The sequence below is a fragment of the Aethalodelphis obliquidens genome, unplaced genomic scaffold (genome assembly GCF_003676395.1).
Source record: "Aethalodelphis obliquidens isolate GAN/ISIS:26980383/991018 unplaced genomic scaffold, ASM367639v1 scaffold32, whole genome shotgun sequence".
In the NCBI taxonomy this organism is placed as follows: domain Eukaryota; kingdom Metazoa; phylum Chordata; class Mammalia; order Artiodactyla; family Delphinidae; genus Aethalodelphis; species Aethalodelphis obliquidens.
The window spans coordinates 1,048,863-1,076,436 of record NW_020837976.1 but is presented as its reverse complement, the minus strand read 5'-3'; the positions used below and the strand labels follow the sequence as shown (position 1 = coordinate 1,076,436).

Here is a 27,574-nt window from a genome sequence, read left to right as displayed (position 1 = left end):
TGTGTGTGTGTGTGTGTGTGTGTGTGTGTGTGTGTGTGTGTGTGTGTTGTGAGAGTGAGTGAGTGAGTGTTGGAATGTGAACAGACGCCAGCCATCACTGTGGTAGAAGATGGAAACCTCTCCAGGCTTGAGTCATTCTTGGCTCAGGGGTCTTCACATAATGAGGTTACTATCACACAAGCTGAAGAGGCTTCAAAGGAAAGAATTTCTTTCCAATCATAAGTCTGAGAGTTTTGGTACACAGGTAGATGCCACTGATTTTATCCTGGGCAACTTACGATGTAATCTTATGTTCCAGAATTAGAATTTAACAATGAAGGTTCATCATATTCTTCCAACCAAATGGGGGAAACAGGCTTCTTTACCTATTACGCTTTTGTGTGTATTTCTTTGTATAGCTTTTTTATTTGGTTACTCTACGTATTCAATTAGACATATATAACTTACCACATTTGATTGGTGTTGACATTTTATTAGTTCGAGTGAAGGGTAGAGTTATCTTCTTTATGTTCCTTTACCGTCCTAGTATATAATATATTCATCTTTAATGTCTTTTTATATGAGAAACAATGAGAAACAGTCAGGTCATATTAAAATTTTTTGCTTCAACTTTCAAGAGAATGAAAGTGTGTTGTATTTTCCTGTATTTTTACTTTTTCATTCATTCTTCCTCTTATCCCAAGATTCTTTCTTTTATCATTTTCTATTTGAAGAATTTCCTTTAATATTGTATGTCAGCTACATTGTTTTAGGATAGGTCTGCTTGTCACAAATCACTTAGTTTTTTGTCATCTGAGATTATCTTGTTTGTTTTTTTTTTTTTTGATATAGAATTCTACTTTGACAGGTTTTTGTTGTTGGTTTGGATTTCTTTGGATATCCTGTTAGGTTCTTCAATCTAGAGGTTTATGTCTTTTGCCAAATGTAGGGAATTTTTAGCCTTCATTTATTTCAGTCTTTTTTAGTCCCATTATCTTTTCTCCTTCTGGACCTCCAGTGATATTAAATCTTTTGTTATGATTACCCAGGTCTCTGAGTCTCTGTTCATTCTTTTTTTTCCCGCCATGATCAAGGTCTAGTTTTATGAAAATTTGTATAGGAACTTTAAAAAGATAACAGCGAGCTGTTTACTTTTATTTTAAACAATATTATTTTATTTTTTAATTCAACAGCAAAATACAATCATTCTGAAAAATTATACCACGTTGTAACTATATGTGCTGATTAGGGTGATATGAAGCACACATGGCAAGTGAGTCATTTTGCTGCCTTTGAAGGGAAGCATTGCTTTACATCCCTTTCCTCTTTATTAAATAGTCAAGATCACACACTGGTGTTTATTAAAATAACCAATAGATTTGGCTGTTTGACGAGTACCAACCTAATGGTAACAAGGACTCAAAAATGAAGATTCCCCAAGCCATTTCTACGACTCAATAAAAGGCTTTAGACTGGGAGGGGAAAGTGCATTTCATTTTTTATTAGTCAAATATAGTTGGCTGGAAATCAGCTTGTTTTTCTCACTTTCATTTACAAATTTGATGAGCTGGTTTTTTTGAAAAATGTTTTTATACTACTGCTAACTAAACATATGACGTGCTTTATTTTTCCCCAAAGAAACGAATCAGACACTTGAAGGAAAAATTTGAAAAATAAACTCTCTCCCCCAAAACAAAATCGAACCACCTGAACTTTTTCAGTTATTCATGCCAACACAAAGTCTAGCTTGTGTTCACCCATACCTATAAACTGTTAAAGTGATAGGGAGGCAGATCCTCTTTGAAATTATCCATGAGTATATTTCTGTGACTTCTTAGGATATATCAGTTTCTTACAATACAACAGACCTATGTGGTAGTTATTGTTGTTATCCTTATTTTACAGATGAGAACATTGAGGCTGTGAAGGGTTAGATAACTTGCTTAAGATCATGGTGACTATTAATTGTTCTAGACTGGAATATGACTCCGTGCCCTTTTGACAGGATACTGATTATATAGAAGTCTTCTTATTTTTTATAAGGTTGATGTATCAACTCTGTATCTTAATTCTGTCCTCCCTTACATTTTTTTTGAACCTCACTTAATCATTTTTATTCTATAAAAATATGTCTCTTCTACCTAAAAGTATTTCATCAAATACAGGTTTTAAATCATGCAAGCTTCTAATCTTTCTCATTTCTTTTGGCCATTATTTCATTTGTTCCTTTTCCATTAACTTTTCTACCCATTATAAGCTGGTTTATGCCCCTTCCACTCTGAGAAGCGTTCTATTTAAGGTTGATACTGACCTTTAAAAGAAGAATTTCTCAAAGAGTCTCACTCCAGCTTCTCTGGGCCTAGATGGTCTATTGTATGTCTCTACCATAATCTCTTCCCTCAGGAGTCTGTGGGGTTTATAGTTGTCACGTAGCTTTTATGAGCTGTGCCCCCACTGCTTTGTCTACCTGTATTCTTAGTTACACAAAACAGAAAGGTCCTTGCCTTGGTCCTTCAGGCATCCCCCAGATGGGTTAAAACAGACATACATAATAGTTTACAAATACGGTCTTACTCTGCTCCCTCAGGTTCAAGGTGGGGGAAGTGGGAACCAATCTGTTACCTACTCAAGACCAAGACCACCCCCACTCCAGGAGAGAGTGGGGTAACAGTGAGTAAACATGTCACAAAACTTTCCTACCATTTGAATATGGCTTTTACTTGATTGGATATTTGCTTGATTGCTCTTAACCTTTGTTTTCCTGAGCTCTTACAAAGTTGGTTCAGAGAGCTTCTGGGTTTTTTTCACATTTCTTTAGGGGAATGAGAGTTTGGAGTTTCCTAGTCTGCCATTTTGCTGATGTCCAATAGTGAGTTTTTAAAAAAGTTGTGGCAAAATATATATAATGTGAAACTTATTTTAATTACTTCTGAGTGTACAGTTCAGTGGCATTATATTGTTGTACAACTATTATCAGTGACATTTTAATCACAAATTATTTGCCTCCTTTTGCATTTTTCATTCTAGTTGACCTCATGGTGGCATTTTGCTTTGCTCTTAAGTTACTTCTAGAGTTAGTTCAGCTTTCATGATGCTATTATATCTCCCTTCCCCACCTCTCTTATTGCTCATTGGTCATGTTTGCTCTGCTTATCTCTCAGATGTTAATGTTTCCCAGGACGCTATTGTTCACTCTTTTTTCATTTTCCCCTTTGTTTACACTTGTTGGGTAATTACATCTGTTACCGTGGATTTCAGTGTATTCTCATGACTTCCAAATCTGTATCACAGTCCAGTCTCTCTGTTGAACTCAAAACTCATATTTTTAACTGCCATCTAGTTATCCATAAAATGGCAGCTATCCTACAGGGACCTCAAATTCAGTACATCTAACATCTTTATCTTTTCTCTCCAGATGGTATTCTCTGCCTTGGTTAATGAAGTCACTATCTTCTTACCTAAACTAGAAGATAGATAGTCATTCTTATAATTATATAATCATTCTTAATCCTTCCTGTCCCTCTTTCAGTCATTCATCAGGTTCTTTTGCTTCTAATCCTCCATTCCTATTGCCCCAGTTTAGTTCAGACTTGTATTGATATCTTCCTATGCTTGTATTACCACAGTATCCTCCTAATTGCTTCCTTTTCCACCTGTCTCTTCCTGTTCTAATCCGCTGTCTTTATCATTGTCAGACTTTGATAAAATAAAAAACAGTCATGTCACTCTTCGTCTCCCCAAAATTCCTGTGGTTCCAAGTGGATATCATAAGATAAATACTGAAATTCTTAGCATGGTATGTTATACCTTTAATACACATTCTGTAATCCATCTTCAGAGCATTGTTTCCTGTACCTCCTCCTTCTCACCCTATGGGACCAGAGCATCCTACTCTCATTCTCTAAACTTTTCTTGCTTTTCTTCTCTCTAGATTGCCTTGCCCCACCTCCATCTTACTCTTTCTGAATTCTCTTCTTTAAAGATCAGCTCAAACAAATGGAACCTAATTAAACTTAAAAGCTTTTGCACAGCAAAGGAAACCATTAAAAAAAAACGAGAAGACAACCTACGGATTGGAAGAAAATAGATTAATTTCCAAAATATACAAACAGCTCATACAGCTTAATATCAAGAAAACAAACAATCCAATCAAAAAGTGGGCAGAAGGGACTTCTTGGTGACGCAGTGGTTAAGAATTCGCCTGCCAATGCAGGGGAAACGGATTCGAGCCCTGGTTCAGGAAGATCCTGCATACCGTGGAGCAACTAGGCCCATGCACCACAACTGCTGAGCCTGCGCTCTAGAGCCCATGAGCCGCAACTGCTGAGCCCACGTGCCACAACTACTGAAGCCCACGCACCTAGAGCCTGTGCTCTGCAACAAGAGAAGCCACCACAATGAGAAGCCCATGCATTGCAACGAAGAGTAGCCACCACTCGCCGCAACTAGAGAAAGCCTGTGTGCAGCAACGAAGACCCAAAGCAGCCAAAAATAAATAAATAAATTTTAAAAAAATGGGCAGAAGACATACAGAGGGCCAATAGGCACATAAAAAGATGCCCAGCATCGCTAATTATTAGAGAAATGCAAATTAAAACTACAATGAGGTATATTCTCACACTGGTCAAAATGGCCATCATTGAAAAGTCTACAAATAATAAATGCTGGAGAGGGTGTGGAGAAAAATGAACCCTCTTTACGCTGTTGGTGGGAATGTAAATTGGTGTAACCACTATGGAGAACGGTATGGAGATTCCTCAAAAAAACTAAAAATAGAGTTACCATATGATCCTGCAATCCCACTCCTGGGCATATATCCAGAGAAAACTAATTGGAAAGGATACATGCACCCCAGTGTTCATAGCAGCACTATGTACAATAGCTAAGACATGGAAGCAACCTAAATGTCCATCGACAGATGAATGGATAAAGAAGATGTGGTATATATATATCAGTACAATTGAATATTACTCAGCCATAAAAAACAATGAAATACCTAGATATTATCATATTAAGTGAAGTAAATCAGGCAGAGAAGGACAAATATCATATGATATCGCTTATATGTGGAATCTTAAAAAATAATACAAATGAACTTATTTACAAAACAGACTCACAGACATAGAAAACAAACTTATGGTTACCAAAGGAGATTGGGGAGTGGAGATAAATTAGGAGTTTGGGATTAACTCATACTACTTTATATAAAATGGATAAACAACAAGCACAGGGAACTATATTCAATATCTTGTAACAACTTATAATGGAAAAGAATGTGAAAAAGAATAGACAGATAGATATAAGTATAACTGCATCACTGCTGTACACCTGAAAGTAACACAACATTGTAAATTAACTATACTTCAATATAAAAAAATGGTTAAAGAGAAAAAGAATCAACTCATATTTCATCTCTTTTATGAAGCCCCAATTGATTAAGCAGTCCTTTCTCTGTGTAGTATCTACTTTGTAACACTGAGGATCCTGTATTATTTACTTTTTCTACCTACTAACCAGTGAACTTGCAGAGACAGGAAGTATTTTACTATTACTATCTTCATTATTATTACTATTACTATCCCTGTTTTCCTACAGAGGAGGAGGCTGACTTAAATAATTACAATGTAACAAGTACGGTAATTCCTAAATAGGAAGCACATAGGTGTTTTATTTTTTAACATTTTCTCAGAGTGTTGGGGAAGGCAGCACAAACATTTGAGGCAGTCTAAACATAAATATTCACATCCCAGCTGGAGAAAAGAGCAGGTGCAAAGGCAGTGGGATAGAGTGAGCATGGGCCATTTGGGAGATGACTGGTAGCACACTGTGGCTCAAGCCTAGATATATGTATGTACAGAATATGAGGGTGGAAAGGTATAGTTTGAGATTGATTGGGAAGAGCCACTGTATGTTTTACTAAGTATTTGGAATACTTAATTTTTTGTACTATAATTGTCCTAGGGAATATTGGCATGTATGTAGTAATGTCACATTGGTTAAACAGATTTTAATTGTATTTAATATCAGAAGTTGTTAAAATTCCCTGAGGAAAATCTGTTTCCATTTTCATATCAGTGATTTAATTTTGAGAAATTTCTTATCTCTTTACCTAACAAAGAGATTAACATGGACCCAAAATATTTTCTTCAAATGGTACATCCTCTGTCATCAAACATTTGACAGCAGTCAAAAAAAAAAGAAAAAAAGTCAGCCTATTTTAGAAGCAGTTTGGTTTTCAGAAGCCCTGTTCCCCCCCCCCCAATGTTTATTTATTTATTTGGCTGCGTCGGGTCTTAGTTGCGGCATGCGGTGGGGAGGGGTCTTTTCGTTGCAGCTCATGGGCTTCTCTAGTTATGTTGCACGGGCTTAGTTGCCCCACGGCATGTGGGATCTTAGTTCCCTGACCAGGGATCGAACATGTGTCCCCTGCATTGGAAGGCGGATTCTTAACTGCTGGACCACCAGGGAAGTCCCAGAAGCCCTGGTTTTACTGCCATAGTTTTAATGGATTTTTTTTTTCAGTTTCTCAAAAAATATTTCTTATTTAGAAATAAGTAACAATTTTGATTTTGAAATTTTACAAATTCAAAAAACAAATTGATGCTTTTTATACATAATATATTTTCCTTTCCTAGTGCCATTATAGTCTCATACCTTATAACAAATGTATTATTACTAATGGATCTAATCCTAAATGATATTTTACACCGGAATCTTACTTTTGTAATTTAAAACTATCCAGAGACTAAAGTTTGCAGAGGTGTTCAGTTGAATAATTTTCTTCTGTTTCTCCTTTGCTTAAACTCTGTTGTGAGATAACACAACTGGTGCTTTCCTCCCTCCTAATACCAGTACTTCTTAAGAAATGTGAAATGTCCATTCTTTAGAGATTCTTGTAAAATGTTATACTTGTCATTAATTATGCCTGCCTTCGTGTGTTTATGTGAAAATACTTCTCTGGTGTGACTAGCTTCTTTCAAAATACACTGCTATAACTGGCCTACTATCATTTTTCAAATATAAGTAGCAAAGAATTTAATTATTGTAATTCGTTGACATTGATTGACTCCTCTCCTACGTTTTCTCCTCTGTAATTCTTATACTGATGATTAAGCTATATGATGGACATGTGAAAGTAGAGGGTACCTTTCCTTCCTGCATAAATCTTAAAATTGAGTGAAGGAGCAGTGGGACTACGTGCTTTGACTGCCATTCCTTGTGAATTGTTTTTGCACTTGGAAGAATGTTAATTTCTATTAAGGTCCTGAATTCTCATACTAGAATATGGACTTTAGGAAGTGGGAAGTCTTATTCTCCATTATTTTAGAGAACTTTAGAGCGTTGAATAGAAGTCAGGATTCCTTGGCCCACTTTGTGGTTGGATATGGACATTTCTTACCTTGTGTAGCTTCTCTACTTCATTAAAAGTGGAAGCCTGCATCCCTCTCCCCAACCCCAGTGTTTTGACTCCCCTTAGCCTCTGTTGGTATATGCCTTAGATTATGCTAGAAGAATACCTTCTTCCCCATTTTATTTCTCTGATAAAAGGCATATAATTTTTACTTATGAGTGTTACTGAAAAGCCATATACCGTCTCCTACGTCTGTAAAATTAAAGCGTATGGTGATAGGTCCAGACACCTAGTGACCATAAACAGTGGAGGCAGGTGGTTTTCCATTAACAAAGGCATGATTGAATTCTTGGTCAAGCAAAAGTCAGATGCCTTACGTAAAAAAGAAAAAAATTTTAGTTATATATGGGATTACTACATTGGGAACAGTTTAACATCATGACCTGCGATTTACTCTTAAGGTTTTATGACCACATGATTAAAATATCTGTTTTCTCTTTATGTCATTTCTATCAGTAGTGAGACTAACTTGTAGAACTTTCAAATGTCATCTAGAGAAATAAAGGAAAGAGTGGGAAGTGGGACTGTTTAATGGTCAAACACTTCATACACTTCACTCATTTAACTCACAAATCCTTTCTGAGTTGTAGTTAGTTATTCCCATTTTACAAAAGAGAAAACGGAGGCTCAGGAAGGTTATGTGACTTGTCCTTCCAACAGTAATATGTAAATATACTATGTTTGTTTTTTTAATTTAAAATGTTTTATTTTTTCATGGTTGAATTCTTTTGACCCATCTGGAATTCACTTAATTATTAATATGAATCAAAAATCATTCTTCTCCCATAGTGCCATACAGTTATACAAACAACATTTACCAAAGAGTGACACTTTTTGTCAGCCCTGTCTTGCCCCTGATCTCACTATTTGAATGGATGATCCTCTCAGTGCAATAAGTCCTATAGCTCCTACATCGATTCAGTGGCATTTAATGAACTCTTACTGTGTATTTCAGGATGCTTTTAGTCACAAGAAATAGAAGATCCAATGTAAATTGAGTTAAGCCATAAGGAAAAAGTATTATCTCGAGAAAGCATGGGATGAATAGGTTCCAGAGTAGATTAATTCAGTGGTTCAACAAACATCATCAGAGACCCAGGTTCTTTCCATCTTTTGTCTCTGTCATCCTCATTGTGTTTGGCTTTTTCTCCTGCCAACCTCCCTTGAGGCCCCAAGGTGGCTGCTGTTGTTTAAGGTGTCACATACAGATATAACAGTTTCTCATGAAAGGAGAGACTATGTCTGACGTGTATTTCTTTCAAGAGAGAAGAAATTTTACCCAGAAACCTTTCTATAGGTTTTTCCCTCATGTTACATGTGTCAGATTATTACCATGTTCCTGTACTTAAGCTGAACACTGGCAAGAGTAATAGGCCTCCATGTTTAGCTTAGATTAGACTAATCAGAAGTGACCTCCTGGAGTTGGGGAAGGTCTCTCCCTTCTTGGATGCTTGTAGTCTCATGGAGGAGGGTGGATAGCCCAAACAAAATCAAAGTTGAATGAGGAAAGTAGAAGGGGGAAATAATTGTTGGGGTAGGAGAGCCAACAGTGCCTGCCATGCTGTGAGTAAAACGTGTTGCTCAGTTCTGGGGCTTAGCTTACTCACAGCATCTGAAATTAGCTGTGAAGATTAAAGTAAAAAATAACTCTAATACAGGAGAACTGTTAGATTTAATAGGTAGTTTAGGGAAGGTCATGCAGAAGAGGTAATAGTGGTGTATTAGGGAAAACGTAGTATTTTGAGCCAGAACACTAGGTTTGAGTCCTAACCAGTGTACTTTCTAGTTTTAATTAGAAGAATGACTTGTGATTTTCTATTAAATTTTGAACAGTACATCTTGGATTTAAATATACATGTTTATTCTCAATTCCTAACTTCATTTTAAAGAGATTCAGGATTTTTAAATCATGTTTTTATCATGGTCATGTTATTTCTATAACGACTAGACTAAGAGTTCATATTTTGATTATAACACAGCTTACTAACTAGCTGTGTGGCATTGGACAAGTCAGTTAATATTTCTGATTGTTATTTGCCTTAGCTATGAAATGAGGTGGTTAAACACGTTATTTTTTGAGGTTCTTTTCTGTCTAACATTTAGTAATTAAAAAAAACTTATTTGGAATAAAATTGGAGGCAGTTGTTTTCAGTATATTTACTGAAGAGAGCATGTTGTAAGTAAAATTTAATACACATTTCCCTCACTTTTTTTTTTTTTTTTTTTTTGCGGTGCGCGGGCCTCTCACTGTTGTGGCCTCTCCCGTTGCGGAGCACAGGCTCCGGATGCGCAGGCCCAGCGGCCATGGCTCACGGGCCCAGCCGCTCCGCGGCACATGGGATCCTCCCGGACCGGGGCACGAACCCGTGTCCCCTGCATCGGCAGGCGGACTCCCAACCACTGCGCCACCAGGGAAGCCCTTTCCCTCACTTTTTAATGTTTTATTTGATACTAGAAAACAATATAAGCTGTTACAAATTTAGGTGTTCTGAACCTTTTAAAACTGGGAAGTGTCTTTGGAAGTAGATGTGTACTAAGAGCTCTTAAAATAATAGTTATTATAAGATATAATAATATGTTGATTTTATTGCATTATGCCTACTTGCATTTCCCAGACGACTTTATCAAAATTCAGCCTAAAATTGTGTAGCTAATATTATTTGTACTACTCTATAATCGGTATAATTTTTTGGAGTGACACGATGCAGTGAAACTTAGTATCTAATCTAAGAACAGTATTATTTCTTGACTAATATAATGCCTTTGCTGTGGAGCATAAAAATCATTGGTTTAATGTACATTTTATGCACACTTGTTCAGGACATTTTGCTAGGTGCTGTGGGAGAAAATGAGATTTAACTGTGGTTTCTGCCTCAAAGAACTTAAAACCTAGTCAAATGGGTGTGTATATATATATTTAATTTACCTTTTCCTAGAAAATAGTGAGTTCATATATTTATTGATTGGTTTTCAATTTAGAATAGACCAAGTAAAGGTTCTTGTCTCTTTATTGTAAAAATAATTAACAGAACTATTCAAATGGTTTATAAGACTCTAAGAAATGTATCTCAAGGATAGATGAACTTTCTCTAGTGGAGGAACTTTTTCTTCAGATCTGTACAAACCTCTGAATTCTGAAAAGCCAGTGATAGGGTGGGTTGGTCTCTTCAAGCAGTCAACAACATTGGTATTACTAGTCATCTTCTCCATGGTCAGTTTCCAGCCTAAGCAATGATATATTTTAAAACCTATTAAGATTTGACTGGGCTTTTTGGTTTCCTAGGGAAATATTTTAAGTACTCTAAAATAGCTGAGTTACTCACACCTTTGGCTTAATACAAAGTATATATCCCCTGGCTTTGATTTCTCCTTCAACCTCTTATGAACATGACTGTACATGGTCTCCAGAAGGTGTGTTTTCCTTTGCTGCTTCTGTTTTTATATTGTAGCAAACTAAATTTCCCCAGTTAAATAAAATGAAGATTACTTGGGATTATCTGAATGTTTCCTCTGCTCCTACCACATGACAAGGTATAATCTGAATAGATGCATTCCCATTTCAACACTGATTGGTACACCTTCACATAGCCCTGCACTTGCTTAGATAATATTTAAATATCCCTGTAAAAGTAAAAGCCCGTATTTGTCCTTTACTAATAGTTGCTTTAGAAAGTGCTTCAAAGAAAGAAATAGAACTGTTATGAAAACCCAATATATTTATAAAAAACATACCATAAAAATGTATCTAAGTGCAGAATTTATTTTATACTAAACTTCACATTTTAGGAACTAATATTTGATACTACCTTATAAAATATTTGTAGTCAAAAATATAGGCCATTTGTTTTTTATGAGTGTCTGTGAAATAAATAAATGCAGTAGTTAAGGGAAAGTGAAAAGTAAAATTTCCTTCCCTTATATGGGGGGAAAAGGGCACGAGTTGAGGTCACTTGTAGCCAATTTGCGGTGATTTTGCTGCTCCTCTGCCTGGGAGAGTTAGAAGGTGAAAACTCTGTATGAAATAAAACCAAATTTTCTCTTCTCCCAGTACTCATGTAACCTTGTAGAAGGTGTTAAATGAATGCAAGTTGTATGAGAGTAAGGCAAATTAAATGTTGAAGCATATATTTTATTCTTTACTCATAAAAAAGGAAAGTGCTCATAGTGTGAACCAAAAAACTAACTTTGTTTGTTTGTTTATTTGTTTAGGATGGATTGGATGCTTTGGTATATGATTTGGATTTTCCTGCCTTAAGAAAAAACAAAAATATTGACAACTTTTTAAGCAGATGTAAGTAATTTGTTGTGGAGGTTAATGGCAGATTATATATAATGAAATATTGACTTAGATAATTCAAGCCCCCCCCCCCTTTTTTTCTTTCTATCTACTCTGGTTATTTCATCAATAGTACCTACATCAAAGGAGTAGGAAATGGGAAAGAAACCTTGTCAGTTTGGGAGCTTATCAGGAGAATCTAAAATATTTTGCAGACAAGGGAATAAAAAGTAAATGGCTAAAATAAATATGTTAAAATAAGCGTATACATACATGCACATTGAATTTCAATAATATTATATTTATCCTCTATTTTTCTTTTATAAATGAATTAGCTATTATGTTTCAGTACCTGCAGGTGAGAATCAATTACATATGAAAAGCCCTCCTACCACTGAGATATGAGAATTTTCTCCGTGAAAGCTGGCTTATATTTAAGTTTTACAGATGTTCTTTTATAAAAACTCTTTTTTGGATTTTGATGTTAGATATTTATCATTTAAAATTTGATTAGAGAACTTATTAAGGTAGTTTCAATCTTTTCATCTTAAATAATTGATAATAAGATTTTGGTTTATAAAATCCTCCCCACTCCATTTTTTTTTATCTGTTCCTCAACCATACATATCGATACATTTAGGTTGGGTTGATTTTAGTGTTATCTTTCAATTTTGGTTACATATGTTTTGTTAGAAAAGTTTTATTTTTCTAAATAGTCAAATCTTTTTAACTAGATTTAATTTCTTTTATCGTTTCTACACTTTGAAATCTTGGCTCAGAATTTTACTTATCAATTTTTTTGGTTTCTGTTTTTCTCTTCTTTATAAAATTATTTTTTCAGCCTTAATTTTATTTTGGAATATAGTGCCAGATTCTGAATTGCAAACTTTTAAAAAATTTTTCTTAATTTCTCACATCTTACTGAAATTGCAGGAAAATTTTATTGCTGTTTAATTTGCTTCACCTTCCTACTTAACAATACAGCAGAAGAACTAAAAAGATGGAGAAACTTTACCCCTTCTTATTTGGTGGGAGGCAAAAGGATGAATCCTTGTTAGTACAAAGTTGGGGTGTGTAATTTTGTGAAGTAGGGTAGCAAGAATTGGAACACATGCTTTTAAATATCTGTTACTGTTTTTGCTATGCAACATTGCTGCTTTCATAATACTAAGTTTGCCTTTACATTGTATTTTGTAAATAGAAACATCAGTAGCCACAGTAGAAATAAGTAAAATGAAATGAAAGTATAAAGCTAAAGAAAACTATTTTAAACGGATAAACCTGTGTAGTTTAGTCTGGTTTTCAGATTGAAGAAAAGTACAGAGAATAATACTAAAAGTTTTAGCAAATCATATCTAGCATTAGGTAAAAATTTTGACCAAGTAGGGTTTATACCAGGATTGCAAAGTTAGTGTAAGTTTCAAAAATCAATTAGTGTAATCTATCATATTAACATATTAAAAAAGAAAATCCATAATATCATCTTAGTAGATGCAGAAAAAGCATTTGAAAAAAAATCAGTATCCATTCTTGGTTTACAGATATCTCTCAGCAAACTAGGAACTGGAGGAAACTTTCATACCCTGATAAAGAGAATCCACAAAAAACCTATAGTTCAGATTGTATTTAACTGTGTATGACTAAATACTTTTCCCCTAAGATTGGGAAAAGGCAACTATGTCTTCTCCCACTACTTCATTCAGTGTTGTCCTGGAAGTTTTAGACAGTGCAGTAAGGTGTAAAATAAAGAAAAATCATATAGATTAAAAAGGAACAATTTAAAATTATTCAGACACTGTATTTTTCTGTATAGAAAATCCTCAAAATTCTACAGAAAAAGCCTCAAGAACTTATCAGTGAGGTCTCAAGCTAGAAGATTCACATACAAAAAACAGTTTAGCAGTAAGCAATTTTAAATTGACATTATAGCAAATATAGCACCACTTACAGTAGAAGCAAAAGCATGAAAAATGTAGGGATAGATTTGACAAAATGTGTGTAAGCCTGTATACTGAAAATGATTTAATATACTGAGAGAAATGAAAGAAGACCTTTAAAAAAAAGACAGATATTCAATGTTGATGGATTAGATAATTCAGTATTAAAATGTCAGGAATCCCCAAATTAATTTATCTATGGAGTCCATGTCTTCTCAGAACCTAAGCAGGCTTTTTTGTATAAAGTAACCATTAATTCTAAAATTCATAAGGCAATGTGAAGGGTCTGGAATAGCCAAAACAATCTTGGAAAGTAAGAACCAAGTTGGAGGACTAACACTATTGGATTTTAAGATCAAGGCAGTATAATGAAATGAAAGAATAAACATAGAGATAAATGGAACAGAAATAGATCCTTATATATGCAGTCAGTAGATTTTCAAAAAAGTTGACAAGGTAATTCAGTACCCAAGCCTTACTTTGCAGTATATACAAAAATCAACTTAAAATGGATCATAGACCTAAATGTGAGAGCTAAAACTAGTAATAGTTCTAGAATAAGACATAGAAAATATTTGTGATTTTGGTTAGGCAAGAATTTCTTAGATGAGACACAAATGGCACAAACCGTTTTTTTTTTTTAAGATAGATTAGATTTTATCAAAATTCAAAACTTTTTCTCTTCAGGTGATACTGCTAAGAAAATGAACAGGTAAACCACTGACTGGGAGAATATGGTTGCAAAACAAGTGAAAGGGGAAAAATAGTCTTTTCAACGAACATTGCTCAGACAACTGGATAGCCATATGCAAAAGAATGAAGTTGGACTTCTGTTTCACACCACATACAAAATTAATTCAGAATATAAAATTGTAAAACTCTTAGAAAAAAAACATAGGCATAAATCTTCATGACTGTGGATTAGACAAGTGTTTCTTGGGTATAAACCTAAAGTATAAGAAGGAAAAGAAAAATAAATAAGTTGGGCATCATCAAAATTAAAAACTTTTGTGCTTCAAAGGACACTATCAAGACAGTTGAAAGAGGGACTTCCCTGGTGGCACAGTGGTTAAGAATCTGCCTGCCAGTGTGGGGGACATGGGTTCGCACCCTGGTCTGGGAAGATCCCACATGCCGCAGAGCACCTAAGCCTGTGCGCCACAACTATTGAGCCTGCGCTGTAGAGCCTGTGAGCCACAGCTACTGAAGCCCGTGTGCCACAACTACTGAAGCCCGTGCTCCGTAATAAGAGAAGCCACTGCAATGAGAAGCCTGTGCACCGCAACAAAGAGTAGCCCCTGCTCGCTGCAACTAGAGAAAGCCCGCGTGCAGCAGCGAACAACCAACGCAGCCAAAAAAAATAAATAATTTTTTTTAAAAGACAGTGAAAAGGTGACTCACAGAATGGAAGAAAATGTTAACAAATCTTATACAATAAGTCCCTTACATATGAACCTTCAAGTTGCAAACTTTGAAACGTGTGACATGTGTTCACATGTCCAATCACGTAAGTTAGTTCAGAGGTCTGGTGTACATTGTCACTTGCGTGCATCCTCTACAAGTGGTTGTGCTTTGTGTACTTTACAGTACTGTATAGAGTACAGTAGTACAGTATCTTTATTTCAAACCCAGGATGTCCAGAAGCAAACGTAGAAGCAGTGGTGATGTAGCTGGTACTGTGTACTTTTCAAGGTACTGTACTGTAAGATTAAAAATGTTTTCTTTATTTTCTGTTTATTTGTTTTTTATGTATTATTTGTGTGAAAAGTATTAAAAACCTATTACAGTACAGTACTATATAGCCTGTTGTGTTAGTTAGGTACCTAGGCTAACTTTGCTGGACTTACGAACAAATTGGATTTACGAACGCACTCTCGGAATGGAACTCGTTCATATGTAGGGGACTTACTGTACTTGATAAACGATTGATATCTAAAGACTTACAACTCAATAATAAAAAGACAATCCAATTTAAAAATGGACAAAGGATCTGAATAGACATTTCTCAAAAAAAGACACACATGAAAAGCTGTTCAACATGGTTAGTCATCAGGAAGTTACAAATTATGGCCACAGTACACATCAGTACACATTTATTAGTACACATTTATTAGAATGACTAAAATTTAAAAAACCGACAATATCAAGTATATGTGAAAATGTGGGACAGCTGAACTCTGACACATTGCTGGTTGGTTTGTAAAATGGTAAGCTGCTTTGGAAAACAGTTTGGCATTTTTCTTATAAAGTTATACATGCATTTATCACGTGACCTAGGGATCCCACTCCTGGGTGTTTATGTAAGATAAATGAAAGTATATATCTATGTGAGACCTATGTGAGAATATTTAAGGAGCCTGTATTTACAATTGCTGTAAACTGGAAGCAACCCAGATGCACATCAGCTGATAAATGGGTAAATAAATTGTGGTACACCACATAATGGAATACTCAACAGTAAAAAGGAGTAAATTACTGATAGGTGCAACAACATTCATCAATCTCAAAAGCACTGTGGTAAGTGAAAAAAGCCAGGCACCACCCCCCCCCAAAAAAAGGCCCAGCACAGAAGGGTACATACTGTATGGTTCCCACTTACATGACATTATAACATTCTCCTTCAACTCCTAAAGTTGTATTTATGTAATATTTCACACAGAATAATAGATTTTCATAGGATAGTATTCTGCATGTTGCTGAAATTCATTTATATGGATTTTTATAGCTTTCATTAGTGGGGACATCAAAATTATTTTTCTGAAGGTAAATGTTGCTTTGCATTGCTTTTTGCTGACAGGTATCAGATGTAGTGATCTAAGAATAACACCTGGAACATGGAATAAAATCTTTTTCTTTAGTAATTCAGCTCAAGTCTCACTAAAGTATACCAGCTTTAAGGTATAGCAGCCTGAAATATTTTCAGCTTCAGGCCTAATTATATTACAAACTGTATTTTCATCTTTTTGTGTTGAAGCATGTATGGACACTGAAAGGGAAAAGAGAATCTGTGACCCTTTGACTGAATAACTAGTTAAATATAAAGATTTGCTTTTCTGCACTCTGGTCTATGATACCTAAATAGTAAGGACTACAAAGAAAATGTTTATCAGCCTCACAGAACTGATAAAGATTTTAAGGTGAACTTTTAAAGTAAGGGTTAGAAAGGTATCCAGATAAAATCAAACTGTCTTGGTGGGAAGAAACATGTTGTGGGGCAGGTACACGCTGGAAGGAGGAGGAGGGGGATGTGGAAATGGTGATTTTTGACTGTATATGTTTGTAAACCATTGTGAATTTCACTGCGATTTGGGGGTACAAGATTCACAATTAACGTTAATACGAAAGCATACTTATTAAACAGATACTACCAGTCTAAAAGAAGGTAATGGAGATCATTGTACGTATGAAAAAAATCCATGAACCTGAAAGGAAAAATGTGGTAGAGAGCATTTGTTTGGATTCAAAAAATAAACCCAGCAAGGGAAGTTTATAGCTCTACAGGCTTGTCTCAGGAAACAAGAAACATCTCAAATAAACGACCTAACCTTATGCCTAAAGCAACTAGAGAAAGAAGAATAAACAAAACTCAAAGTTAGTAGAATGAAAAACATAAAGATCAGAGCAAAAATAAATGAAATAGAGACAAAAGCAGTAGAAAAGGTCAGTGAAACTAAAAGCTGGTTCTTTGAGAAGATAAAGTTGATAAACCTTTAGCCAGACTCATTAAGAAAAAAAGGGAGAGGGCCCAAATCAATAAAATCAGAAATGAAAAAGAAGTTACAACCGATACCACAGAAGTACAAAGAATCATAAGAGACTACTATGGGCAACTATACACCAACAAAATGGACAACCTAGAAGAAATGGACAAATTCTTAGAAAGGTACAATCTCCCAAGACTGAACCAGGAAGAAATAGAAAATATGAGTAGACCAATTAGCAGTACTGAAATTTAATCAGTAATTTAACAACTCCCAACAAACAAAAGTCCATAACCAGATGGCTTCACAGGTAAATTCTACCAACCATTTAGAAAAGAGTTAACACCTGTCCTTCGGAAACTATTCCAGAAAATTGCAGAGGAAGAAACACTTCTGACCTCATTCTATGAGGCCACCATCAGCCTGAAACCAAAACCAGAGAAAGATACCACAGAAACGAAAATTACAGACCAATATCACTGATGAACATAGACGTAAAAATGCTCAACAAAGTACTAGCAAACTGACTCCAATAATACAGTAAAAGGATCATATACTGTGATCAAGTGGGATTTATGCTAGGGATGCAAGGATTTTTCGATATCTGCAAATCAGTGTAATTCACCACATTAACAAATTGAAGGATAAAAACCAGGTGTTCATCTCAACAAATACGGAAAAAGCTTTTGGTAAAATTCAACATCTACTTATAATAAAAACTCTTCGAAAGAGGGCATAGAAGGAACGTACCTCAACATGATAAAGGCCATATGTGATAGATCCATGGCTAACATTGTACTCAATGGTGAAAAGCTGAAAGCATTTCTTCTAAGACCAGGAACAAGACAAGGATGCCCACTCTCGCCATTTCTGTCCAACATAGTTTTGGAAGTCCTAGCAACAGCATTCAGAGAAGAAAAAGAGATAAAAGGAATCCAAATTGGAAAAACGAAGTAAAACTGTCACTGTTTGTAAATGACATGATGCTGTGCATATAAACTCCTAAAGGTGCTATCAGAAAACTACTAGAGTTCATCAATGAATTCACTAAAGTTGCTGGATACAAAATTAATATACAGAAATCTGTTGTATTTCTATTCACTAACAGTGAAATATCAGAAAGAGAAATTAAGGAAACACTCCCATTTACCATTGCATGAAAAAGAATAAAATAATTATGAATAAGCCTACCTAAGGAGGCAAAGGACCTGTACTCTGAAAACTATAAGACACTGATGAAAGAAATTGAAGAGCACACAAACAGATGGAAAAATATACCATGTTCTTGGATTGGAAGAAATCAATATTGTTAAAATGAGTGTACTACCCAAGGCAGTCTATAGATTTAGTATAATCCCTATCGAATTACCAATGGCATTTTTCGCAGAACTGGAACAAAAAATATTTAAACTTGTATGGAAACACAAAAGACCCTGAATAGCCAAAACAAAGAAGAACGGAGCTGGAGGAATCAGGCTCTCTGACTTCAGACTCTACTACAAAGCTTTACTAATCAAAACAGTATGGTACCGGCACAAAAACAGACATAGATCAATGGAACAGTATAGAAAGCCCAGAAATAAACCCACACACTTATGGTCAGTTAGTCTGCAACAGAGGAGGCAAGAATATACAATGGAGAAAAGACAGTCTCTGCAATAAGCGGTGCTGGGAACACTGGACAGCAGAACATTCTCTAACACTGTATACAGAAATAAACTCAAAATGGATTAAACACCTGAATGTAAGACCAGATACTATAAAACTCTAAGAGGAAAACATAGGCAGAACATTCTTTGACGTAAATTGCAGCACTATTTTTTTTATTTTTCTCCTCCTAGATTAATGGAAATAAAAACAAAAATGAACAAATGGGACCTAATTAGACTTAAAAGCTTTTGCACAGCAAAGGAAACCATAAACAAAATGCAAAAAAACCTACGAACTGGGAGAAAATATTTGCAAACGATGCTACTGACAAGGGATTAACTTCCAAAATATACAAACAGCTCATACAACTTAATATCAAAAAACAAACAACCCAATCAATAAATGGGCAGAAGATCTAAATAGACACTTCTCCAAAGAAGACATACAGAGGGCCAAAGAGCACATGAAAAGATACTCAATATTGCTAATTATTAGAGGAATGAAAATCAAAACTACAAAGAGGTATCCCCTCACACTGGTCAGAATGTCTATCATCAAAAAGTCTACAAACAATACATGCTGAAGAGGGTGTACACTGTTGGTGGGAATATAAATTGGTGCAACCACTATGAAGAACAGTATGGAGGTTCCTTAAAAAACTAAAAATAGAGTTACCATATGATCCTGCAGTCCTACTCCTGGGCATATATCCAGAGAAGACTGTAATTAGAAAAAGATACATGCACCCCAATGTACATAGCAGCACTATTTACATACAATAGCCAAGACATGGAAGCAACCTAAATGTCCATCGACAGATAAATGGATAAAGATGTGGTATATACATACAATGGAATATTACTCAGCCATAAAAAAGAATGAAATAATGCCTTTTGCAGCAACATGGATGGACCTAGAGATTATCATATTAAGTGAAGTAAGTCAGAGGACAAATTTCATATGATATCACATGTGGAATCTAAAAAGATACAAATGAACTTATTTACAAAACAGAAATAGACTCACAGACATAGAAAACAAACTTATGATTACCAAAGTGGATAGTGGAGGTGGGGTGGGGAGAGATAGATTAGGAGTTTGGGATTAACATATACATACTACTATATATAAAATGGATAAACAACAAGGATCTACTGTATAACAGGGAACTATGTTCAATATCTTCTAATAAAGTATAATGGAAAAGAACCTGAAAAAGAATATACATATGTATAACTAAACCACTTTGCTGTACACCTGAAACTAACACATTGTAAATTAACTATATTCCGATTTTAAAAAGTGGTTAAAAAATTTAAAAAAAACAAATGGTATTTCTTGGTAGCATACTATAGCTTTCCTAATGCAAATTACAAAAGTAGTAGCATAATAGCTATTGCTAATGATGTATCAGCTCTCCGTTTATATAAAAGCATAGAGAACTGTTGATAAAATTTTAATTTGCTTTGCCAATGATTTATTATTGAGAAAGTAATGAGAGTAATAATTGCTGTTCTCAGTTTGTGACCAGAAATGCTAAATTGATTAGCATTTAGGATGTGACAGAGACCTTGAGACAAAGCATTCATTTCACTTTAGACCAAGGTTTCTCAGCAGTAGCACTGTTGACATTTTTGAGTCAGATAACTCTTTGATGTGGGGGGCTGTCCTTTGTGTTGTAGGATGTTTAGCAGCATCCCTGGCCTCTGCGTTCTAGATGCCAGCTCTGCCCCCTCCCCCAGTTATGACAACCAAAAATGTCTCAAGACTTTGCCAAATGTCCCCTGGGGGTCTAAATTGCCCTCAGTTGAGAACCACTGCCTAAGACTTTCTATTAATGAGGGAAAGAAATTCTGGGCACAGTTAGGCATGTGCTCCAAGCTTAGGAAATTTAATCAAATTTATTGAAAAGATAAATCCTATTAATAGTGATTCCAAGTGAAGGATGAAATTTCAAAAAGGGGTAAATATAAGAAGACTGCAGCCACAGAAACCAAAGTTATTGCACAGGCAGTTCTCAGCTCAGATTGGAAAGGATATGAATGACTCTGTCAAGTGTGAGTACATATCCAGGGATAAATGCAAAAGAGTAGTACAAATCTGTAAAAATTGTGTTAGGCCAAAAGCCTGTGATGAGCCAAAGCTTGTGAAAAGTTCTTGAGACAGCAAAAGTAACTTCTTCCCTCTAATCTTTCCCCATTTAGAGTTATGGGGACAATATGTATGAGAAAATGATAAACTCACTGCATGAGACCATTTATTCTTGAAACATATTTTGAATGCCCAGTCGCTAGAAACATGAAAAATAATACGCTCTTTTTTTCTTAAAAACTGTAGATTTTACCATCTTGTGAGGAGAAATACAGAAGCAAGTAGTAACTTATACATACCTTTATAATGGTGGAAGCTTGTAGAGAAAGTAATGATACACAGATGTTGGAGTAAAGAAAGGCTCCAGAAAGAAAGTAGTATTTGAGTTGAGTCTTAAAGGATGGGCTAGATTTCTCAGTTGAGGAAGAACAATTCAGGCAGAGAAGGAACAACGTTTGTTAAGCCATCCAAAAGTTATGATACCTTTGAGGAACCAAGAGTTTGGTATAAATTGAACTTGGTTTATGATGAGCAGGAAGGAGTAAGGAGGACACGTGGCAGAAGAGACTGAAATGGCATGTTGGGGCTGTTGGGTTAATGGATTGGATAAAAAAGAATTACTTAGTGTCTTATTTTTTGTCTTCATTGTTCTCATGATTTTTAAAAACTTAGATAAAGGAATTGAAGTTCAAGGAAAGAGAAAAAAGTTGAGCACTTTAAATTAGTTTATACCGCCAGATCTACGCAGATTATAACCCTAGAATTTTGAATTTCTTGTATTTCTGTTTTTGATTTGATGATTTTTGTATGGGTGGCCACTTTTTTAGAAATCACTGTTCTGAGGAAGTTTAAAAAACAGTGACTAAATGTATCAATTTTAGGCAGGTAGTTACCTTTGGAAGAGGAAAACATGAGGCTTAAGGCTTAGGTAGTAATTTAACATTTTATTTTGAACAAAAGACCAGAAGCAGATAGGCAAACTAGTATCTATTAGTTTAATTGTGATGATAGGTACAACTGACAAGCCACACACACAATAAGAACAAAACAATTTCAGTTGAGATGTAGAAAATAAAGTTCTTTCAAAAGGTTCTATTAGGTTATCACTGTATTAAATCACTGCATTAAAAGGTAAATTACATGCATCATTGTAAAAAGATTGTACCTAAACTTTTTATTTTTCCAAGTAATTATATTTAGTAACCTACTGTACAGTATTTTAATGGAGCTTAACCTTTTCTCTAGTGGTTACTTAAATTCCTTCCAAAAATAATATTTCATGGATTGTACACATTTAATTAGTTAGATATTTATTTATATGTAAACTGGCAGTGATGATCATTAGAAAGTTTCTTCCTCTTTTTCCCCGTCTTGAAGTCTTAATATGTCATTATTCAGGCATGCTTCAAAATGTAAAATTCTTCCTTACTTTTTAAACTTGTTAAAATCATGATACCTTTCTACTTATTAAATGATTATTTTGATAGTTGAATGTTAGTGTTATTAAATTAGCTATTCATTGGTTGGTGATTAAAATCAACATACAATGATCTTTTATTTAAAAAAAAATAAAATAGTTTTTAGTTCAGCGTATTCTGAATGATATCAATCAATGAATCTGTTGTTCATCCAAGGAAGTAAAAACAACTTGACTGTGTTTGCCTTAGTTCCTTGTAGAATTACACAAAAGGTACATACTACTCAATAGAAAAAGTAAACTTTTTTCTTATTTTAAATTAAGATATAATAGTAATTAAAACAAAACATCAAAAGTTTTAATGACTTGTAGAAGAGCCCTCATTTTAATGTTTGTGACTAGTTTCTCCTAAGAGTGTTTCGTTACACTTATAAAATCATGTACTGCGATATTGAAAGTGAGTACTACGTTATCTTTAGTAAAATTAAAGGTGATTTTCATGTGCTTTGAATATAAAGTTAGATGTAGTTAGAAATCTACATTTCTGGGGGAATTCTAAGGAACAAGAATTGTGAAACTGGAAATTTTATATATAATTTACTTCTGCATTTAAAGCGGATAAGTTTCTTGAGAGGAGTAGAATGTAAATGGATTATAGTGATCATATATTGTGATTAGTATACAATTTCATTTTCAAGTTCTTCAAGTGGTGACAAAAATGCAAAACTATTACTTGGTTAGTGGCATTAAAAGCTTCCTTCTCCACAAATAAGTATTAAGGTACATATAAGAGTCTGCCTTTATGAAGCCAGGAAGTACTGAAATGTAGTAGCCTTTTGACATGTTTGTTTGCTTATGAAATCTATGAAAGGCTTGTGTCGTTGGGTAACTCTACCACTTGAGTGGTGGATGTATCTCCATTTCTGGAGAATGGGACAGGATTGTAGTCATCATATTTTGGGATTATTTTTTTCAAACTGGATACTGAAGTATAAGAAAAATAGTACTTTGTTGAAGGACATAGGACCAACAGATCATCATAGTCTAGAAGCATACTTTTTTTATTATATGAAAATTTGATGTAAGCTTATTATGGCAGTTAGGTCATTGGAAAAAAGGTAAGATTATTCAGTAATTTGTTTTGAGACAGATATTCATATATGAGGAGAAAATGAAATTGTCTCTACTTCACAACATGTACCAATGTAAAGACAAAAAATACTAGATGAAATTATAGGTATTATGTTTATAGTCTTTAAGTAGGGAGTGGCTTTTTTTCTTTTTTTTTGAAGCAAGATACCGGGGTAGAAGCTGTAAAGGAAACATTGACAGATTTTGCTTTATCAAAACTTTATTAAAAAAAAAAAAACAAAAAAACTTTATAAAGAAAAATAGATATAAAGATGACTGACAAACGGGAAAAATTACAACATATGTAATAGAATTATATTCCTAATGTATGAAGAGATCCTTCCAGTCAACAAGAAAAACACAAACAATAAAAAAAATGGACAAAGTAACTGAATATGTAGTGTAATGGCGAAAAAATAAAAATTACCAATGAGCAGTTAACAGTTGAACAAAAGCATTAATATTTCAAGAAATATGGGTTAAAAAATATGGGTTTTAAAAAAAAGAAATATGGGTTAAAAAAAAAAAGAAATATGGGTTAAAAAAAGAACCAACCCTCCCTGCCCCCCCCGCAACCTGAAGGAGAAAGGTAAAAAGTAATAATATCCAAGATTGGTGAGGGACTGGAGGGCAGTTAGCGTATTTTAAAACTAATAATGTTCATGAGTATAACAATATTTTTACTTAAAGAAATGTGTCTTGCAAAAATAGCACTGAAAATACATGGGAATGTTCATCATTGCAAAAATATATTGATGTTGGGGCAAAAAGTTAGAACAACCCACATAAAAATCAATAAGACATTTCTATCAGCTATCCACAGTGTGTTCAGTGAAAAAGCAAGTTGCAAAATACCTTTTTATGTCAATAAGTATGGATAACACATTTTTTTAAATGAATACATATATTCCGTTGAATGAACATACCACAGTTTAAAAAACTGTTTCTGTAATAGTGGTTCTCAGGTTCCTCCCAGTTTTTCGCTGTTATAAGTGAAAATGTTATATTAATGTTTTTTTGTACATACAGCTTGGTATACTTGGTTTTCCTTTCCTTGAAGTGAATTCCAGGAATTGCTGAGTCAAAAGTTGCATCCAATTTGCATTTTGATATGTATTGCCAAAATGCAGTTTTACACCAGAAGGTGGAATAAAAGTCAAAATTTTTTAATGGAGCCATAAAATTGAATATATTATGCAGGATAACCTAGGGTATTACACGATCTTGTTTGAAGTTATTACAAGTAAAATATTACTAAATCAGATAGATTTTCAAAAAGAAATGTTAAATATTCTCTTTATTTACTTTTTAAATTATCTATCTTGGAATAAACTCATGGAAAAGCTGCAAAAATAGTACAGAGAGAGCTTCCCTGGTGGCGCAGTGGTTGAGAGTCCGCCTGCCGATGCAGGGGACATGGGTTCGTGCCCCGGTCCGGGAAGATCCCACATGCCGCGGAGCGGCTGGGCCCGTGAGCCATGGCCACTGAGCCTGTGCATCTGGAGCCTGTGCTCCACAACGAGAGAGGCCACAACAGTGAGAAGCCCGCGTACCACAAAAAACAAACAACAACAAAAATAGTACAGAGATTCCTATATGCCCTTCACCCAGCATTCCCTAATGTTAACATCTTATATAACCATGGTACATTGACAAAACTAAGAAATTAAAGTTGGTATATTACTGTTAACTATATACTTTACTTAGATATCAGTTTTTCCACTAATCTCCTTTTTTTGGTTCCAGAATCCAATCTAGAATATCACATTGTATTTAGTTGCCATTTCTCCTTAGTCATCTTCAATCTGTGAGAGTTCTCAGGCTTTCCTTGTTTTTTTATGACCTTGACAGTTTTGAAGATTATTGATAAGGTATTTTGTAGAACTTTTCTCAGTTTGTTTTTGTCTAATGTTTTCTCATAATTACCCTGGGGTTATGGGTTTTGGGGATGAGTACCACAGAGATGACATGTGCTTCTCATCACATTTTATCTGGGATATGTGATACCATAATGATTTATCAGTGATAATATTAATGTTTATCACTGGTTTTAAGATAGTGTCTGCCAGGCTTCTCTCCTGAAAAGTTACTATTTTTCCTTTCCATACCTGATTCTTTGGAATCTGGTCACTATTCCAGTCCACACTCAAGGGGAGGGGCATCAATAAGCTCCATCTCCAGTCTCAGAAGGCTACATATTATCTTACAGAGCAAATGTTTTTGATTTTGATAAGGTCTAATTTATCATTTATTTCTCATATGGATTGTGCTTTCGGTGTTGCATGTAAAAATCATTGCCAAACCCAAGATTGATTTTTTAAAACTTTTATTGAGATATAATTTACGTACTGAAGAGTCACCCATTTAAAGTGTACAGTTCATTGTTTTTTGTCTGTATTTATAGAGTTGTGCAGTCATTACCTCAGTTACTTTTTGAACATTTCATCATCTTGTAAAGAAACTCTGTACCCATTAGCAGTCACTCCGCAATCCTCCCCAAGCTCCCCAGCCCTAGACAATGACTAATCTATTTTATGTCTGTATAGATTTGCCAATATGGACGTTTTCTATAGATGGAATCATACAATGTGTGATCCTTTATGACTGGCTTTTTAGACTTAGCATGCTCTCTTCGGGGTTCATCTGTGTTGTAGCATGCATTTCATTCTTTTAAATTGCCAAATAAATAATATTCCATTGTATAGATAATGCCACATTTTGTTTATCCATCCATCAGTTGATGAACATTTGGATTGTTTCTACTTTTTCACTATTATGAATAATTCTACTATAAACATTAGTGCACAGGTTCTTGTGTGGACATATGTTTTCATTTCTCTTGGGTAGATACCTGAAAGTGGAATTTTCATGTCATATAATTCTGTATAACATTTTGAGAAACCCAAGATTGATTTTTAAGTATATACTTTTATTATTTTGGAGTAAATATATATGTGGCTTTTCTGTTGTCCCTGAACAGATAAAAGCAGCAAGTGATTGCGGCCATTTGTAAATAATATCGTTAAATGTCAATATTTTTAATGTTTCAGTAAGTATTATTGAGCACATACGTACATCAAAGACATATCCATGAATGAAGTATGGTCTCTACCCTTAAGGAAATGGGAACATACAATCTAACAGAAGAAATACAAACAATTCCAGCCCACGTTGACAGATGAAATAATAGAGAAATAGTGGTTTCCCAGAGGAGAAAGGCAGCTTATCAGACTGAGGGGATCAGGAGGAGATGGATAAAGGATTAGATCTTGTTTGGTAGTAACCTGCTCAAATAAAGTGGGGCTAGTCATTTTAGGTTGGTGATCAACATCTGCAGAAGAATGGAGATGTAAAGCAGTATGGCTGTGTGGGAAATTGCAAGTAACTAGGCATTGCCAGAGCATTGTTGGGGAGAGTATCTAGAAATAAAAGATTGCAGAATCAGAGAGTAACAAGATCTAAAAGCCATTTTATGAGGTGTTGAGGAGTTTGGGTTTGGTTTTGTTTTTTGCCAATCTGTTTCTCGCACTGGATTACTCTGTATGTGTGTTTACACGTGTGTGCGCCCTGGCAAAACATAGCACATCTTCCTGGAGCTTGAATTCTGTTTGAACATATGGACATAGAATAACATTTTTATTTTTATTATTAACTGTTGCATTGAAACAAAATCAGTTATTTGGAATTGAATCCCACATTATAAATGTTCTAGGTAAGTTTTAGATAATTTTAGAGCTTATTAGGGCTGCTTTGACTACTCTGAAAATTTGCAAGGTGTATTGGATTTCTTTAGGCAAAGAGTAGCAGTATATTGGACAAATATTGCATTGTTCATAGCTTTTATTGCTATACTTTATCTATTCTGACTTTTTAAAAACATTTTTTAAATAATTGGGTTGTCTTACAATCTGTAGTGGTACGTAAAATGATGTTGCATTTTATAATCTAGGATCTTAAACTAGGCAAAATATATCTTTTTCG

At 34.7% G+C, this 27,574-nt stretch overlaps 1 protein-coding gene across 3 annotated transcripts in view; it reads left to right on the top strand.

Moving 5' to 3' along the window:
- The window catches only part of ROCK1 (Rho associated coiled-coil containing protein kinase 1), a 147,936-nt gene that overhangs the window by 24,326 nt on the left and 96,036 nt on the right, over positions 1-27,574 (top strand). For 2 of the 3 annotated variants that reach the window (XM_027127564.1, XM_027127565.1), the window contains exon 2: positions 11,600-11,681. In XM_027127564.1, the coding sequence (XP_026983365.1) occupies positions 11,600-11,681 (82 nt within the window). Of the gene's footprint in view, positions 1-2,630; positions 2,650-11,599; positions 11,682-27,574 lie in introns of those variants that run through there. The other variant, XM_027127566.1, reaches the window with a different exon arrangement.